Here is a 20,392-nt window from a genome sequence, read left to right on the forward strand (position 1 = left end):
TGTGGCACCTGGTGATACCTAGTGTACATATTTCAACCTGGCACTTCTAATGACAGATTTGCTTTGAAATTCAGAGCATGGCCCGCCTTGGCCTGTGGCACCAATGACCTATGTGGCAATGTCTGCTCAAGCCTAGACCACGCAATCCAGACCTGGTTATAATTCTTACAGCTGAAAGGTGCACAGAAATAGCTGCCCATTATCGCAAGAGGGGAACATGTGAATAAACATGTTTTGTAGCTCCGACAACTTTCCTTGTGAATCTTCAGGGAGTTGGGCCTAACAGACCCAGGGGACATCCTATGGCAGCAACATATAAATAGACGGGAAGTATATAAATACATACAAAAGCACAGTAAGTACCCGCTATCTGCCAGACTCTTCATTTCATAGTTTCTATAACAGGGCTCTCGGATCCATTTCAGACTTTATCTCTTGGTACTTCAGAGCTTGTAAGTGTCAGCTTGTATTTTGGAGCGTACTTGAGAAGGCCTGGCCTAGATTAACCAGACAGTGGAAACGAGATTTGAAATTGAGCTATTTAAGACATAAAGAGATTTTTGCTGGGGAGATTTTCCTTTGTTATGTGTCACACTGATATGTTATCTTCATACTAATTATTCACATACGTGTGGGTGTCAAATAAAGTGCATGGTGCTCATTCCTTATGCACATAGAGAGAATATTCCACAGATGCTGGGATCCAAAGGGTGTATGAAGCTAAATTGTAGAGATAAAGTCAGAGAGAAATGGTAGCGATATAGATGGAGATAATGGGTAGAGATATAGATGGAGATAATGGGTAGAGATATAGATGGAGATAATGGGTAGAGATATAGTCGGTGATAACGGGGGAGATCAAGTCAGAGAAAAATGGTAGAGATATAGACAGAGAGAAATGGTAGAGATATAGATGGAGATAATGGGAGAGATAAAGACAGAGATAAATGGTAGAGCTATAGTCGGAGATAAAGGGGGAGATAAAGACAGAGATAAATGGTAGAGCTATAGTCGGAGATAACGGGGGAGATAAAGACAGAGATAAATGATAGAGATATAGTCAGAGAGAGAAATGGTAGAGATATAGTCGGAAAGAAATGGCAGAGATATAGTCGGAGATAACGGGGGAGATAAAGACGGAGATAAATGGTAGAGATATAGTCAGAGAGAAGTGGCAGAGATATAGTCGGAGATAACGGGGGAGATAAAGACGGAGATAAATGGTAGAGATATAGTCGGAGATAACGGGGGAGATAAAGACGGAGATAAATGGTAGAGATATAGTCTGAGATAACGGGGGAGATAAAGATGGAGATAAATGGTAGAGATATAGTCGGAGATAACGGGGGGAGATAAAGTCAGAGAGAAATGGTAGAGATATAGTCAGAGAGAAATGGTAGAGATATAGTCAGAGAGAAATGTTAGAGATATAGTCAGAGAGAAATGGTAGAGATATAGTCGCAGAGAAATGGTAGAGATATAGTCAGAGATAACGGGGAGATAAAGACGGAGATAAACGGTAGAGATATAGTCGGAGATAACGGGGGAGATAAAGATGGAGATAAATGGTAGAGATATAGTCGGAGATAAAGGGGGAGATAAAGTCAGAGAGAAATGGTATAGATATAGTCAGAGAGAAATGGTAGAGATATAGTCGGAGAGAAATGGTAGAGATATAGTCAGAGATAACGGGGGAGATAAAGACGGAGATAAATGGTAGAGATATAGTTGGAGAGAAATGGTAGAGATAGTCGACGATAACGGGGGAGATAATGCTGGAGATAAATGGCAGAGACATAGTCAGAGATATTGGCGGAGATAAAGTCGGAGATAAATAACAGAGATATAGTCGGAGATAAACGGTGGAGAAGTAGTCAGAGACAGGCCCAGACTGGGACGAAAAATAGGCCCAGGGATTTTAGACTGGGCAACCTATTTTGTTTTTTGTGTTTAAACCAAATTTTTTTTTCAAATCTTTTAATTTCAAGAAACACAGAAACAGAAAAAAAGAACACACATATTTCTTCTAACAATGGTACAAATATTTCAGATAAGCATCATTCAACTTAATCTTAACTATAAGATTATCATGGTGTATAATTCATAATTACCATTTCTACCCGTCTTAACGGACGTCCTAATTTATCGCGTTATTCCTCTATATTTCAATATCTAGTCCGCCGTATTATAGTCTGTCCCCAATACTATTTCTGTCTCAAATTTTCACAAAACAAAAAAAAAAAAAAAATTATATCAAATTTCTCTCTCCCCCTTTCCCCCCCTCCCCTCCTCTATAAAGGACATGATGCCAGTGGACGCGCTTCTCCCTAGTTAACATTCCCTCCGGGCAACGTCTTTTATATCCTCTAACTTTCTTCCAAGGGATCCCTTATTGTTACATTCATTTAATCTACCGTATTTCTTTCAAATAGGGCCTTTCCTTCTTCAGAGAAGATGTACAAACTCCAGGAAGTCCAAGTCCTGTTATAGCATTCTTTTTGATAGCGTTTAGTAAAGCCGCGTACACACGGGCGGATTGTATGGCCTACTTAGTCCGTCATACAATCCGACGGACAGTCCGTCATACTTTCGAATGAACGGACTTGACCACACACGGATGCACAAACAGTCCGTCGAAAGATGACGTGTACAGCACGTACGACGGGACTAGAAATAGGAAGTCCAATACACAGCAATGCAACCTTCCGCCGTGTAAATCCTTTCTGGGCATGCGCCATTCTTAGTCCATCGAACTAGCCTACTCACGAGCGGATTGTCCGCTGAAACCAAAGTATGACGGACAATATTACGGAAATTCCGAAATACTTAGTACGCCAGACTGCACACTGTCCGCTGAAGCCCACACACGAGCGGACTGTCCGCTGAAATGTGTTTCGGCGGACTAAGTAGGCCATACAATCCGCCCGTGTGTACGCGGCTTCAGAGTTAATTCCTCCATTTTCCTAATTTCTTCTACCTTTTTAAACCACATACCTATCGAGGGTGCTTTTGTAGATTTCCAGCATAAGGAAATACATACCTTTGCTGCGTCGAAAAGATGTCGAAGCACTGATTTTTTATAAATTTTATTAGGGAAGTTAGATGCATGAAGCAGGAAAAGAGCCGGATCGTTAGGAATTTTGCTCTCTGACAATTTTTTAGATATTTGATAGATCGTCTTCCAATAGTTTCGGACATAGCCAGAAGACATGGAGAATAGTTCCCCTGTCTTCTTGACATCTCCAACATCGATCTGATATGGATGGATAGATTTTTTGCAGTTTTACTGGAGTTTGATACCATCTGGTAAGCACTTTATAGTTTATCTCCTGTGTCTTTATGCATATAGAGGATCCCTGTTTAAACCAAAATTACAAACAATGACAACTATCGGTTTTCTCTATGTCTTTTAGTATATATATATATATATATATATATATATGTAGATGTAGATATATATATATATATATATATATATATATATATATATATATATATATATATATATATATATATATATATATATATATATATATATATATATACAGATATATCTATATATCTGTCTGTCTCTCTCTCTATATATATATACTCACTGGCCACTTTATTAGGTACACCTTGCTAGTACTGGTTTGGACTCCTTTTGCCTTCAGAACTGCCTTCATTCTTCATGGCATAGACTCAACAAGGTGTTGGAAACATTCCTCAGAGATTTTGCTCTATAGTGACATGATAGCATCACACAGTTGCTGCAGATTTGTTGACTGCACATCTCCCATATCACCACATCCCAAAGGTCCTCTATTGGATTGAAATCTGGTGAGTGTGGAGGCCATTGGAGGACAGGGACCTCATTGTCCAGTGGTGAGATGATTGGAGCTTTGTGACATGGTGCATTATCCTGCTGGAAGGATTTACACTATGGGTATCCCTTCTCTTTTCCATATGGCGAATGAGTGAAATACTGCCAATATCATTGAAGTATGCACCAGGGGTCCAAGGATTGCTACACAGTGGCATATACTGTGACTGTGGAGTACCCCTGGGGGGGGGGGGGGGAGGCTATTTGGTGAGTGCATTTATAATAGGAGCACGGATAAGAATCACCAACACCGGATGTCACCTAAATAAGAAGTTTTTTGAAAAATTTGTTCTCAGCAAGCACTGGACACTTTTTTGAGCACTAGTCACTTTATTTGTTTCTGGACTTTTATGTTTGTCACAAGCAATTTGTATATATTTATTATGTCATTATTTACGTTGCCAAGTCAATTATAAGGCCTCATGCACACGGACGTTTTTACAGCCGCTTTTTTGAGCGTTTTTTGCAGCTTAAAAAGGCCTGTCCATGTTAGTCTATGGCTTCATGCCCACCTAGGCGTTTTTGAGCTGCAAATGGCATAGGCGTTTTTAAGCTGTAAAAAAAACCCAGGACCAGTGCGTTCCGTGGCACGGAGCTAGAGCTGTAAAAACGCGAATCGCGGGAAAACGCGCATAAACGCGCAACATATTTTTTTTGTTTTCTGAGTGCTATAGCCAAGAGATGTGTTTCTTTAAAAACGCTACTTAACGCTAACGCTAAAAAACGCGCAAAAACGCCAATGCAAAACGCGGTAAAAATCGAGTTTTTTAACGCCGATTTTTCCAGGCGTCGGAGCTAGCTTTGCAGCCAGTTTTTTAAAACGTCCGTGTGCATGAGCACTAATTACCACAGTATAGGCATTTAATCTTTTGGGTAAAATATTTTCTTAACTGGCTGCAATATCAATTTTTGTGAGAACACCTGCCAGAGGATGTAACACATGAAATAAAATTTCTAACAAAATTATTGCACCAGCACTTATCTAACTCACATTAGCACTCTTTTTTTTCTTGCTATTTTATCATGGTTATTGTGCAATACGTTTATAGATTAGTTTTATTGAAGAACGCATTTTATTTTTAATATTTTTATTTAGGGCTGCGGAAATTAACGATTAATTGCTAGATTAATCGTTAATTTCTTTGATCGATAAATACTTTTGATCGAGGACGATCTACGGATTGAGCTATGCAGGCTCGCCCATAGGAAAGGCCATGGCTTCGGCCTAGCTCTGGAGTGGCGGCCATCTTGGTCCACCCGACGGCGGGCTAGTAGGCGCAGTTCTGACATCATCATCACTGCCTGCTTGTGCCCTACTACTCTGCGGACGGGTCTGCCTGCTGTCTATTCTGGACAGAGCAGAGAATCGGAGATGTAGGTATTACGGTATGGGAGAAGATGTGGGGAGATGTGGACATTACAATATGGGGGCAGATGTGGACATTACAGTTTGGGGGCAGATGTGGACATTACAGTATGGGGGGAAATGTGGACATTAAAGTATGGGGGGCTGATGTGGATATTACAGTATGGGGGGAGATGTGGACATTACAGTGTGGAGGGAGATGTGGATATTACAGTATGGGGGGAGATGTGGATATTACAGTATGGGGGGAGATGTGGATATTACAGTATGGGGGGCAGATGTGGACATTACAGTATGGTGGGATATGTGGACATTACAGTATGGGGGGAGATGTGGATATTACAGTATGGGGGGAGATGTGGATATTACAGTATGGGGGGCAGATGTGGACATTACAGTATGGTGGGATATGTGGACATTACAGTATGGGGGGAGATGTGGATATTACAGTATGTGGGGAGATGTGGATATTACAGTATGTCAATATACTAGATGCATTTTATAATTAAAGTTAAACTAACTTTCTACATTTTTCTTAAAGTTTAATAAAAAAAAATTGTAAAAACTGTATGTGCCTTATATTTAATCGAAATTAGTTGATAAAAAAAAATTGATTAATCGAGCACGAACATTTTAATCAGTAACAGCCCTATTTTTGTTGTTTATTTTATACCATTTTTTTCTTTCAGTATACCCCAGATAGGCTGAGGGTATAACACTTACATCATCTGCATTAAGGTTTAATTTACATTTTGCTTCTTTTTTTTTTTGCATTCTACCAAATACATAGGGTTCAAGACTAAACACACAGCATTTATGCAGAGGGTGTAGCACAGTAGTACATCCATATTATAGGGGCTGCACTCCCTCAATTTCTGGTTTATGCCACTTTGGTTCATCCCATCAAGTGATATCACCAACTACCAAGTACTCCCCCACAGGCCTCTGTCCTGACTTGTTGCACCCGGCAGAGGTTATAACACATTCACCAGCACATAAGTCATTAGACATCACACCTTGCAGAGGGTATATATATTGATTACTGGCACACCAAGCCGGTGCATATTCAATTCCTATCATTTTCAAATTTTTGGCTTTTTAAAGTTTCTAAGATTGCAACTTGCAGAGGGTGCAGCACAGAAGTATCATTATAATAGGTTCAAACCAAATACCTAAGTACCTTTTAATCAGAACAGCGCCACACCTACAACCTTTTTTGATTAGCAATTTGTGTTACCAAGCAATTTAACAGGTGTACCTGTAAAGTGTCCAATTAGTGTATATAGATCCCTCTGCTCTATAAATGCATGCTCTGCGCCGTGAACATTCTCCTCTACCTTCATCCTTGCCATGCTCCTCTCTGAATTATTCTCCTTCCCTTCTATCCACTAGACATGTGCATTCGTTTTCGTCCGAATGCATTTTCGTCCAAATTTCTGATATTTTCGTTATTGTTTTAACAAACGATAACGAACGTGCAGAATCTGAAAACTGAAAGATCCGACATAAACAAATGCTTTATTTTCGTTGCGACAACAGTTCGATATAGATAGGAGATTGGACATGACGCTGACAATAACAATCTGTGTCTATCGAACTTGTGGTCGAATGTGCTTAACCTTAGCTCTATTAGTCCAAGATTATTCGACATAGAGAGAAAAGATTCAACATAGAGAGAAAAGATTTGAAATAGAGAGAAAAGATTTGACATAGAGAGAAAAGATTCGACATAGAGAGAAAAGATTCGACATAGAGAGAAAAAATTTGTCATAGAGAGAAAAGATTCGACATAGAGAGAAAAGATTTGACATAGAGAGAAAAGATTCGACATTATAGAGACAATAGCAAAAAAGGTTGAATGTGCCTAACCTAACTCTATTAGTCCAAGATTATTCAACATAGAGAGAAAAGATTCTACATAGAGAGAAAAAAATTTACATTATAGAGACAATAGCAAAAAATTTGAGAGAAAAGATTCCACATGAAGATTCGACGAAGCAGTTGACTCGAGCGGACATTTATGGTCAGAGGCTATGGAAGAATTCTAATGTTGGTTGACTAGTAATAATAATTAATGAATAATAAATAGTTTTTAGGTGGAACATTGGACTGGAAATGTAGGATTGCGGCGTTGTACAGTTCAGCTGCTCCGTTGAATCTTCTTAGAACATTCGACAGACACCATAAGCCTTCAATGACATATTCGACCTTAATTATTTCGGATTTTTGGACGAATGCATTTTTTTAACGAAACAAAATAAATAAAAACTAATTTCGGGAGTAACTAAATACATTTATTTTTCGGACGAAAACGAAATTCTGAAACAAAATATTTCAGTGCACACATGTCTACTATCCACCTCCATTTCCCTCTCTGGTCACTATCATTGTTTTCTATCAATTCCTACTCTACCTCTCTGATTGTCATCCACATCCCACCATAACTTCGCTCCTGTATACATTGCGGCTGAATGCTGGGGCGGGAGAAGTTCGTCTTTCCAAGCTCCTCCTCGTCTTCTCACATAGGGTACATCAGAGTCTAGGAGGAGCCTAGGGGAAGCTTACCTGTCTCTTTTTGGATAGCTTGACAGGTGGTAAGGGATGATGCAGGTGCCAGCGATTGAAGCAGGGCAGCAGCTGGATGCCCAGAGCTAGTAATGCTACTGGCGCCCCTCCCTCCACATTACACTAGTTGCGCCCATTGCACGTTCCCTCTCTGCCCACCCCTTGTCCAAGCCCTGGAACATGTGGCCGTGCGGTCCTGGACCACCAGGCTAATACCTGGTGCGCCCTATAGCCAGTCCGCGCCTGGTCAGAGATGAATGGAAGAAATACATAGTTACATAGGAGGTGAGGTTGAAAAAAGACACAAGTCCATCAAGTCCAACCTACGTGTGTGATTATATGCCAGTATTACATTGTATATCCCTGTATGTTGTGGTCGTTCAGGTGCTTATCTAATAGTTTCTTGAAACTATCGATGCTCCTCGCTGAGACCACCGCCTGTGGAAGGGAATTCCACATCCTTGCTGCTACAGTCTGGCTCTGCAAATCATTGTGCTGGGTCATACACAGGCAGAATCAATTTGCAAAATTGCCTCTTGAATTCCTGTTTTTTCTTCTTTTTTGGTTAAAACACAATGGGCATTTTACCTTGAAATACTGTGCCACAACTGCGTGCCAGGCCTCATGCACACCTGGCATTTAGCCCTGGTGCATGAGGCTCCAAATTTTAGCTTTGGCTGGAGGGCACAGGTGCGCCATCCAGCTCTGCTGACAGCTGCTGAGCCTGGATGGTGCACCCAGTAGGGTAGTATGTGTCCAGGTATGAATGCTTGGAACATAGACTGCTGGGTGCATACTGCCCTAAACGTTCGAACCCCTAAATGAGCCGCAGCACCTGTAAACCCCCATTGAACGTAGACATCAGAGCTAGGGCCTAGAGGTGCCATGATGGTTCCTGTTCCTTCTTCTGCACCTGCTTCAAGAAGACACATATCCGACCGACTATGCCAAGTGTGGGGAGGTGTAGCATGATGCGGCGGCAGTAAACACTCGGATACCAGATGCAATAACAGAACTATTTTGCAGTAAAGTCCAAGTAAACACAATTGCCCAGTGGGGAGACAACCCCGAACAGGAGCTCTCCCAGGATGTTGCAGGGTACAGGGTAGAGGCAGGTCTTGAATGTCTGCCTGAAGGGATAGAATGTGGTCTGGCCGGTCTGCGCCCAAATGGGGAAGACTTCCAAGAAGTATAGCATGTCCCTGTTCTTTAACCAACTTGTCAGGAACCTTTCCCTACTGCTATTACTGTCCCTGTCAGACGGGTGACCTGTCCCTACAATAGCCACACAAGGAATGCGCGCCAAGCCTGGAAGCCAGGGCCTTGACTAGACTCTGCCTGACCCAACATGGCTGCCAGAGTCACATGGAGCAGCAACATCCAACTGATAGCTTCCCAGGAAACCATAGAGAAACCATGTTCCTCTCGACTTCCCCTCCAACTGCAATGTCGAGGGCCACCTACAGTGGAAAAAATAGACTGCACATGCCTACAGACAGACTGCTGGTAGCGGGGTTGGATGGTGCGCCTGTGCCCTCCAGCAGAAGCTAAATGCTGGAACCTCATGCTCCGTGTACACCAGGCCTTAAGAGTTTCAGTTGGGGTGCAGCCCTATTGCCCTCAGTGGGCACTTTGGCAAGTACAATGCCTCCCAAATGTGACCCGCCAAATTAAATTACATTGTGGCCAATGTGAATGGGTTTGAGTGTCTGTCATGTAAATTTGTAGGTAGACAGTCCTTGCCACCTGTGTGGTCTAAAAAGCCAGACATTTTTTTTTTTTTTTGGAAAGGTTAGAGAGCTAAAATTTTATGCTTTTTTTTTTTATTTCAGTTTGTAATTCCATTGCGGGAGAATTTCCTGTCCCTGTGGCACCAAGACCAGGCATCGGGGTGCTGTTGTCATTTAGGACAAGAAAGGACATACAGCAATAAAAACACCGCTAGAAGCTTTTATTTTAATTGTTCTCTGTACTAAAAAATGGGTTTTTGTTTGTGTCCCCCTTCGGAGATTGGTTTCTCTCCTCAAAGGAAGTCCCTCCTCTTTCTGACGAGGCCTTTGTCAAGAAGTGGATTGCTTCCAAATGGGGGACCTAGGGATAACCTGCCTGAAAGTGGTTGCCAACCCTTACCTATACTAAGTGAAGTGACTGGTCTCAGATGATACACAGAGATGAAACAAATCCTCCTACAGAAGTACCTGTTTATCTGCAGTATTCTTTTCTCTACATCTGTTCAAAGTACATAATTTATAAAGCTTGTCTGAGATTTTAGAAAACGGGGCTGAGAGCTGAAATTACGCTCTGCAGAACTGAGCGAGGAGAGCTCAGAGAGCTGTTTGGAAGGGAAGGGCCCCACCTCCTTCACACAACAACACACAGGAACCAAGCGGAGGTTGTCAATCACAGGCTGTGTGCTGGAAGTCCCTCCTCTGTCAGCTTTTTTCTCTTGGTGTCAGGAAAACTTGTCAGGAATTAGTGCTGATAGCAGAAGAATGAAACAGACAGAAATGACACTTAGTGATTTGGGTTGAGACAGGTACATATAATCACACACATAGGTTGGATTTGATGGACTTGTGTCTTTTTTCAACCTCACCTACTATGTAATTATGTAACCTGTTGAATATTGTTACAATGGTTTATACTGTATCTAAATGGGGGTAAAACAAAATTAAGTGAGCTTCCAGTAAAACTCAGTTGTTTAGGTTACGACTTAATTTAAATTGTACTTATACTGTAGGTGTTCTATTGGGAACCTGATATATGAAGGGTATGTTTCCAAGTACACAGTACTGGAAGATGTCCAATATTCCCCGTGGTTGTTTTTCTGGAAGCTCTTTGAAAAACCTGCTAAATGGTGAATGAGAAACGGCCATTCTCTTGGAGACGCATGATAAATTTCTCAAAGTTTGGCAACCATGGATCACATATTTTCATCTCTCCCGCTTTGACAGTACGCTCCTCTCAATTTAGCACTCCCCCGACACATCCACCGTGGATTCTTCTCTCTCCCCTCTTCTCTCTCCCCTTTTCTTTCCTCTCATCTTTCAGTTTCTTTTCTCCCCTTAATTTCTTCTTTTTCATCTTTTCTGTTCTATATGCTTTACGCATTCAGTTGATATGGATATCGGACCGACAGGGATTACCCTAGTTCTGGTGGTTATTTTGATAAATAGTGTTCTTTATGTTACCTTTGGCCCTTTTTTTTTTCTGCCCCTATGCATGGCATCTGGTCATTTGGGTCTGTAGGCATGAAATGTTATCCATTATACCCTGAAAGGCGGCATTTGGACTCTTCCTTACATTCTTACTTACCTGGGCCATTATGTTTGTGACTTGAGTAAGGTTATTGTCTATGCTCCCCCTCCCCCTTTTTTTAAATTTTTTTTTTTTTATTTATTACAATTTATCCTGTTTTTTTTCTTCTATTAAAATGTATTTATTTATTTCCCCCCCCCCCCCTTTTTTTTCCCCTTATGTCTGTTTATCACAAATTGTAACCATCCCAATGTTGTCTTTATTAATAAAACTTTTGTAAAAGAAAAACTTGCTAAATATTATGACAATGGTTTATATAAAGAATATAAAACTAAATTGAGTAGACTTCCGATGAACCTCAGTTCTAGTTTACAACTTAATTTTAATTGTGCTTATAGGTGTGCTATTAGGAACTTGATATACAGCATGAAGGGTGTGTTTCGAAGTAGACATGGCTGGAAGGGGTCTAATATTAATCGTGGTTGTTTGATTGGAAGCTCTTTGAAAAATCTGGTGGATACTGTGGTATATATCCAAATTGGTAAACTTCTGATGAACCTCAGTTGTCTAGTTTACGTCTTCATTTTAATTGTGCCTATAGGTGTTCTGTTAGGAGCCTGATAAGTGAAGGGTGTGTTTCTAAGTACATGGCTGGAAAGTGCCCAACATTCCCCTTGGTTGTTTGTTTGGAACCCCTGTGAAAAACTTGTTGAATATTGTGGCAATGGTTTATATCCAAACTGGTAAAACAAAATTAGGTACACTTCTGGAGAACTTCAGTTGTCTAGTTTACGTGTTCATTTTAATTGTGCCTATAGATGTTCTGTTAGGAATCTGATAAATGAAGGGTGTGTTTCTAAGTATACATGGCTGGAATATGTCCAACATTCCCCGTGGTTGTTTGTTTGGAACCTCTGTGAAAAACCTGTTGAATATTGTCACAATGGTTTATATCCAAACTGGTAAAACTGATTTAAGTAGACTTCTGGTGAACCTCAGTTGTCTAGTTTATGTCTTCATTTTAATTGTGCTTATGAGTGTTCTATTAGGATCCTGATAGATGAAGGGTGTGTTTCCAAGTAGACTTTACTGGAAGGTGTCCAATATTTCCCCATGGTTGTTTGTTTGGAAGCTCTTTGAAAAACCTGCTGAATATTGCAACAATGGTTTACATCAAAAATCAGTAAAACAAAATTAAGTAGACTTCCAATGAACTTCAGTTGTCTAGTTTACAGCTTCATTTTAAAGTAGGACTATAGGCAAAACTTTTTTTCATTTTTGGATCAAGTAAATAAACCTTATAGGGTTATAACCCCTGTAAGGTTTATTTTTTGCCATCTTTGTCCCGTTGGGGAGATTTAACTCACTTCCTCTCCCACAGCCAAAAACAGGAAGTGAGAGGAAATCCCTGCAAATTAAGAGAACCCCTTGGAGACTCCTAGGACCCCTGCTCCAAATCATTTGGTGGAGGGGGGAATTATGGTGTGGGGTTGTTTTTCAGGGGTTGGGCTTGGCCCCTTGTTTCAGTGAAGGGCACTCTTAAGGTGTCAGCATACCAAGATGTTATGGACAATTTGACGCTTTCAACTTTGTTGGAACAGTTTGGAGGTGGCCCCTTCCTGTTCCAACATGACTGCGCACCAGTGCACAAAGCAAGGTCCATAAAGACATGGATGAGCGAGTTTGGGGTGGAGGAACTTTACTGGCCTGCAACAGGGCCCTGACCTCAGCTCGATAGAACACATTTAGCTAAAACCAAAGGTGTGTCGATACTATTGTCCAGCCGAATTCCATGGTCATGTTAGAATTCCTTAAAGGGGTTCTGCACTCATAATAAAACATTTGCCCATTCTGTTGCCTCTAGTTCATATATTTCATAATGCCACCTGTTTTTTTTTTGGATTCACCTACCTTTTGTAATCTGTAGTAGTTTATTTTAAACCCCTGCGGCGATGGGCGGTCTCTTGCGGGGATCAGCGTCATTTCCTGCTGAAGCCCGCACTGTCTCCTGGGATCTCGTTGAAGTAATCCCAGGAGACATTGCGGCTAATGCACCCGACATCTCGCGAGATTTCGGGTGCTACAGCCGACATCTCGCGTGATTTGGGTTATTACAGCCGAGATCTCACGAGATCTCGGCTGTAATAACCCAAATCACGCGAGATGTCGGCTGTAGCACCCGAAATCTCGCGAGATGTCGGGTGCATTAGCCGCAATGTCTCCTGGGATTACTTCAACGAGATCCCAGGAGACAGTGCGGGCTTCAGCAGGAAATGACGCTGATCCCCGCAAGAGACCGCCCATCGCCGCAGGGGTTTTTTAAATAAATTACTACAGATTACAAAAGGTAGGTGAATCCAAAAAAAAAAACAGGTGGCATTATGAAATATATGAACTAGAGGCAACAGAATGGGCAAATGTTTTATTATGAGTGCAGAACCCCTTTAACAGATCTGATGGGGAGCTTCATGTTTATTAAAGGCCGGATAGGAGAAGTAAAAATGACCCTCACTTCCATATATGTGCCAAACGATCACCAAGATTTTTTTCTTGGCCGTATAATGAACATCTTCTGAAATTTTCCAAAGGTCAGTTGATTTTGGGAGGTGATTTTAATGTACCATTGCTTCCCAATATAGACACTTCTACTGGCTTGTCCTCTATTACTCCTGGTGTTCGAAAGCGAGTGTCACAAGCTTTCTACAAAGCTCAACTAATTGACATTTGGAGCCTGCAACATTCAGTTTTTACTGTTCTCCCCACAAACTCTATTCACGTATAGATTATTTCTTGATTCCACATGCACAGTTACAGGCCATTCATAGTACAGCAATTGGTACAATCACATGGTCGGACCATGCACCGATTGAGTTAATATATCGACTCTCTGAGCAATCAGCCTCCATGACTAGATTCTTCAGAATCTCCTCCAGACCCCTGAGATAGTGGAAGACCTACAGCGAGAGTTGGATCAGTACTTTCAAATCAATAAACAACCTGACTGTGACATAGGGATCCTATGGGAGGCCCACAAGGCAGTTATAAGAGGGGTTCAGATCAAACACGGAGCACGACTTAAACGCCAGCGGACGGAAAAGCTTACATCCCTTTTACATGACATTTATAAAATAGAAGCTCAGTATAAACATGCACCAAACCCAACGCTCAAACAAAACCTTTTCTCTATCCGCAAGCAGGTAACGGACCTGCTAAGATACAAAGCCATGGCCAATATACAGCGAGGCCGCAGAACTGGCCTTGAATCGGGAGATAAATGTGGGAGAATGCTAGCACGCTTGGTTAGAGAACAAAAATCGGCTTCATATATTCCCCAAATTATTACAGCTAGAGGTGAAAAATTGATGTTCCCTAAGCAAATTACACAGGAGTTTAGAGACTTTTATGCCTCATTATATAATCTTTCAGAGCAGTCCCCCTCTCAGATACAGATGGAAGACTATATTGCTTCTTCCCAACTCCCTCAGTTAACTTTGGAGGTTTGAGACCTTAGATGAACTTCAGAAAGCACTTAGTGTCTCCAAATCGGGCAAAACACATGGCCATGATGGGTTCTCATTACAGTACTATAAGGAATTTTTTCCACTTTTAGGTCCTCACATGGTGGAACTGTAATCCGTAATGTAACAGTAAGGCCGCGTACACACGGGCGGACTGTTCGCCCAACTTTGTCCGCTGAACAGTGTTTCAGCGGACAGTCCGCTCGTGTGTGGGCTTTCAGCGGACAGTTTCAGCGGACAGTCTGACGAACAAAGTTTTTCGGAATTTCCGTAAAACTGTCCGCTGAAACTTGGTTTCAGCGAACAGTCCCCTCGTGTGTAGGCTTGTTCGTCAAACTAAGTTCCGCGCATGCTCAGAAATGATTTACACGCCGAAAGTTATAATGCAGTGTATAGGACGTCGTATTTTTCGTCCCGTCGTACGTGCCGTTCACGTCATCGCGCACGGTTTCAGCAAACTGTTCGTACGTCGTGTGTGGCCATGTCCGTCCATGCTAATTTTGAGCGGACTGTTTGCCGAAACTGTTTGACGGACAAAGTTGGGCGAACAGTCCCTGCGTGTGTACGCGGCCTAATTCCTAAAGAAGGAAAGGATCCTACCTGCTGTGGCAGTTACAGGCCTACCTCATTGTTGAACTGCCATTTGAAATTATTTACGAAGATTTTTGCTATTCGAATTGCGCAGAACACCTTTGGGATGAATTCGAGCGGAGACTGCAAGCCAGGCCTTCGCATCCACATCAGTGCCTGACCTCACAAATGCACTTCTGGAAGAATGGTCAAACATTCCCATAGACATTCCCATAGACACCCTCCTAAACCTTGTGGACGGCCTTCCCAGAAGAGTTGAAGCTGTTATAGCTGCAAAGGGTGGGCCAACTCAATATTGAACCCTACGGGCTAAGACTGGGATGCCATTAAAGTTCATGTGCGTGTAAAGGCAGGCGTCCCAATACATTTGGTAATATTGTATAGCTGGAAGGTGTCCAATATTCCCCCCTGTGGTTGTTTGATTGGAAGCTCTTTGTGAACCTGCTGAATATTGTTAGAATGGTTCATGTCCAAATGGGGGTAAAACAAAATTAGGTGGACTTCTGGTGAAACTCAGTGGTCTTGTTTACGACTAAATATTAATTGTGCCTATAAGTGCTCCATTAGGAACCTGATATATGAAGGGTATGTTTCCAACTAGACATGACTGGAAGGTGTCCAATATTCCCCTGTTGTTATTTGATTGTAAGGTCTTTGAAAAATCTGCTGAATATTGTGACAATGGTTTATAATCATTGATATGCAATTAGCGGACCTCCAGCTGTTGCTAAACTACAAGTCCCATCATGCCTCTGCCTCTGGCTGTCATGCTTGTGGCTCTAAGGCCGCGTACACACGGGCGGACTGTTCGCCCAACCTTGTCCGCTGAACAGTGTTTGGGCGGACAGTCCGCTCGTGTGTGGGGCTTCAGCGGACAGTTTCAGCGGACAGTTGGACGAACAAGGTCTTACGGAAATTCCGAAAAACTGTCCGCTGAAACAAGGTTTCAGCGGACTGTTCGCTCGTGTGTAGGCTTGTTCGGCCAACTAAGTCTCGCGCATGCTCAGAAAGGATTTCCACGCCGAAAGCTATAATGCAGTGTATAGGACGTCGTATTTTTCGTCCCGTCGTACGTGCCGTTCACGTCATCGCGCACGGTTTCAGCAAACTGTTCGTCCGTCGTGTGTGGCCATGTCCGTCCATGCTAAGTTTGAGCGGACTGTTTGCCGAAACTGTTGGACGGACAAAGTTGGGCGAACAGTCCCCGCGTGTGTACGCGGCCTTAGAGTCTTGCTATGCCTCATGGGAATTGTAGTTATTCAACAGCTGGAGGTCCGCTAATTGCATATCCCTGGTTTATATCAAAAATTGGTAAAACGACTTCTGATGAAACTCAGTTGTCTAGTTTATGCCTTCAGTTTAATTGTACCCTATAGGTGTTCTATTAGGAACCTGATATATTATGAAGGGTGTGTTTCCAAGTAGACGTGGCTGGAAGGTGTCCAATATTCTCCCGTTGGTTGTTTGATTGGAAGCTTTTTGAAAAACCTACTGAATGTTGTTGCAATGCTTTATATCCAAATGGGGGAAAATTAAATTAAGTGGACTTCTGGTGAAACTCGTTTGTCTAGTTTACGGCTTAATTTCAATTTGTGCTTAAAGGTGTTCTACTAGGAAATGTGTTTCCAAGAAGACATGGTTGGAAGGTGTCCAATATTCCCCGTGGATGTTTGATTGGAATGCCGGTTATTTCTACACACTCCGGCGTGACAGGGGATGGGCTGCTTGATAACAGCACCGCTGAAGCGTTATCCCAGAGGCAGCTGACGGGGGGCGGAATGTAACAATGATCCAGTTACAACTTCCAGTCATTCAATGGACAAGGCTTCTCCTCATTGACTCTGAATGGCTCTGCTGGCGTGTGCACTTTTACTGAAATCCACATAAGCTGGTAAGCTGACTGTTCACTAAACCCAACCAGGGACCGCCAATGAGTTCAACCTTGCTTGGATCATCTGAGGGACCCCGGGCCATTGTTATCTATGTAGGGAAGGACTGTTAATAACATCGAGACTTGACCCAACACGATGATTTACCTGAATGGTAAGTGTTGTTCCCATTAGTAAATGTTTTCCATTTTTAAGTGATGTTCATTAAATTGGACTATCAGATGGGAGGAAAGGAACATTTGTAAGTTTGTAAAGTATATTTTCTAAATGTGAGTGCTTTTACCGCACTAATTGATTCAGTGATATTCCTGATATGAGATGCCAACTGTAGGAGTTCCCGAAATAGCACATATCAAAAATAAATGAAGTACGTCTGATATAGAGATGGGCAATGTGCAGACTCCACTAAGGAGGCTTTCATCCATGACCATGTTTTATTCTCTCTCTCTCTCTCTCTCTCTCTCTCTCTCTCTCTATATATATATATATATATATATATATATATATATATATATATATATATATATAATATAGAGAGAGAGAGAGATATCTATATATATCTATATATATATATCTATATATAGAGATAGAGATATAGATATATATATATATATATATATAGAGAGAGAGAGATATATATATATATATATATTTACTGTAGGTGTGGCATGTGATGTTTAGCAAGCTGATGTAAATAGTTTCCTGGCAGGTCCTTTGTAGACAGTTTAAAGTGGTTGTAAACCCTTACAACACACTTTGACCTACAGGTAAGCCTAGATTTAAGCTGGAGTCCGCCGGGAGTTCCGTCATTTTTTTTTTTAAAAGCCAGCAGCTACAAATACTGCAGCTGCTGACTTTTAAAATAATGACACTTACCCGCCCAGCGCGCCCGCGATGTCGACACCCGAAGCCGATCTCTCGATCGTCTCTCGGGTGCTGCCGCCGCCATCTTGGGTATGGGAATCAGGAAGTGGAGCCTTTCGGCTTCATTTCCCGGTTCCCTACTGCGCATGCGTGAGCCGCGCTGCACAATAAGGATGGTCCCCGCTGTCTCTGGGATCCGTGTGTTTCCCAGCAGGCAGCGGGGGACCTTCGGAAAGGGGCGTAGATTCTGCGGAAAGCGGCGTACCTTCTGCAGAATCTACGCCGGAAGTGGGTGCAGATACCTGTACTGTACAGGTACCTGCACCCCCCTCCCCCCTAAAAGGTGCCAATTGTGGCGCCGGAGGGGGGGAGGGTTCCAATGAGCAGAAGGTCCACTTTAGGGTGGACCTCCGCTTTAAGGGTTACCTGTAGGTCCAAGAAATATCTCCTAAATCTACACGGTTTAGGAGATATTTGCCGAAAGATAGGCACCGCTGTCTACGGCGCATGTGCCATAGACAACGGCGCGCGGGCGCACTGAGCGGCTGAGTGGCGGCTCCCGTGCGCATGCGCGGGAGTGACATCATCGCGGCTTCGCCAAATGACAGCGGCGGAGCAGCGAGACCCACCGAGAAGATGGATGCGCCAGACTACAGGGGACAGCGGTGACTTCGCTGGCTCCTGTGTCAGGTAAGTGACACATAATGGACTATTATGCGATGCATAGTAGTCCATTATGCTTTACCTTTGCAGGGAATGAAAGAGGAAGTAAACTCATCAGGGTTTACTTCCTCTTTAACAATCACAAGCAATCCTTTCGATTTTGGACATTACCTTAGATCAGGGGCCTCCAAACCGTGACCGGTGGTTGCCCGCTACAAAATTTTATCCTGCCCCCTGCTAGGGTCAGTGGTATATCCTCAATGTGCACCGAGTAAGGGTTAAGATCAGCAGGGGCTGCCTATGGTCTCCACTTCTCATCAACGTGGGTTTCTAATGTGGACTTTGATGTAAGGGGGTCTCTGATGTAGAGGGCTACTCTGATGGCGACCGTGTTGTAAGGGGGGGTCTCTGATGGGGAATTTGATGTAAGGAGGGGACTCTGATTTAGAAGGGCTCTCTGATGGGGACCCTGATGTAAGGGGGACTCTATTCGAGAATCTGATGTAAGGAGGCACTCTGATAAGAAATCTGATGTAATAGGGCACTCTGATGAGGGTCCTAATATAAGGGTGGGGACTCTGATGGGAAACCTATTGTAAAGGGGGGACTCTGTTGAGGACTGTGATTTAAAGTTGACTCTGATATAGAGGGCTCCCTGAATAAGACTCTGATGTAAGGGGGACTCTAATGGGGACTATTATGAAGGGGAACTTTAATGTAAGGGGGTGCTTTGATAGGTCCCTGATGTAGGGGGGAACTCTGATGGGGAACCTGATGTAAGTGGGGACTCTTATGGGTAACCCAATATAAGGGGGACCCTGATCAGGAGCCTTATTTTAGGGGGGACTGATGGGGATCCTGATATAATAGGGGGCACTTTGATGGGGATCCGGGTGTAAGGGGCACTCTATTGGGAAACCTAATGTAAGGTGGGAGGGGGGGACTCTGATCAGGAACCTGATGCAATGTAGGGCACTTTGATGGGGATCCTGATGTAAGGTGGGGGGACTCTGATGGAAAACCTATTGTAAGCGGGAGACTGATGGAGTACCTGATGTAAGGAGGAACTTTGATAAAAAACCTGATGTAATAGGGCACTCTGATGTAAGGGGGGGGGGGGACTCTGATGGGAAACCTATTGTGAGAGGGGGACTCTGTTGAGGACTGTGATTTAAGCTTGACTGATTTAGAGGGCTCTCTGAATGAGAACCTGATGAAAGGGGAACTTTAATGGGGACTGTTATAAAGGGGAACACTGATGTAAGGGGGTGCTTTGATGGGTCCCTGATGTAGGGGGGGAACTCTGATGGGGAACCTGATGTAAGGGGGGACTCTTATGGGTAACCCATTGTAAGTGGGACTCTGATCAGGGGCCTTATTTTAGGAGGGCTGGCAAGTGTGGGCTGCCTCTGAGTGGGGGCGGGGAGGGGTGAGCACCGCCGGTAGGCGGAGTTGAATAGGAGCCGTTTTCCCAGCGATTGCCGAGGGGAAGAGAGAGGAGAGCAGGCAGCCAGATCATAAGAGCGCAGAGGAACATCGCTGTAACAGCGTTCATTAGAATTGAGTGTCCCCGCACTCGCTGTCACATACAGCCCCGCCTGGCCCGGGTACTTTGACAGACAGGTTCCTGTCCATTGCCGGGATGTGTGACGTGTATCAAAGTACCCGGGCCAGGAGGCGGGGCTGTATGTGACAGCGAGGGGTGGGAACACTTGCCAGATGTTCCTCTGCGCTCTGATGATCCGGCCAGCAATCCTCTTCCTCTCCACTCTTCCTCTGCACAGGTAGGCTGCATTGTGCTGGAAACCACATGCGA

At 43.1% G+C, this 20,392-nt stretch overlaps 1 protein-coding gene across 5 annotated transcripts in view; it reads left to right on the forward strand.

Annotated features, from left to right (window-relative positions):
- PAK5 (p21 (RAC1) activated kinase 5) overlaps positions 1-20,392 on the forward strand; it is a 247,059-nt gene that overhangs the window by 47,562 nt on the left and 179,105 nt on the right. Inside the window, exon 1 of one of the 5 annotated variants that reach the window (XM_077485481.1) lies at positions 16,925-17,203. The exons of the other annotated variants lie outside the window; for them this stretch is intronic. Within the exon in view, the coding sequence (XP_077341607.1) occupies positions 17,188-17,203 (16 nt within the window). The 5' untranslated portion in view covers positions 16,925-17,187. Of the gene's footprint in view, positions 1-16,924; positions 17,204-20,392 lie in introns of those variants that run through there. 5 annotated transcript variants of the gene reach the window in all.

The sequence above is a fragment of the Lithobates pipiens genome, unplaced genomic scaffold, assembly GCF_037356315.1.
Source record: "Lithobates pipiens isolate NorthernLeopardFrog02 unplaced genomic scaffold, aLitPip1_a1.2 Scaffold_18, whole genome shotgun sequence".
Lineage (NCBI taxonomy): Eukaryota > Metazoa > Chordata > Amphibia > Anura > Ranidae > Lithobates > Lithobates pipiens.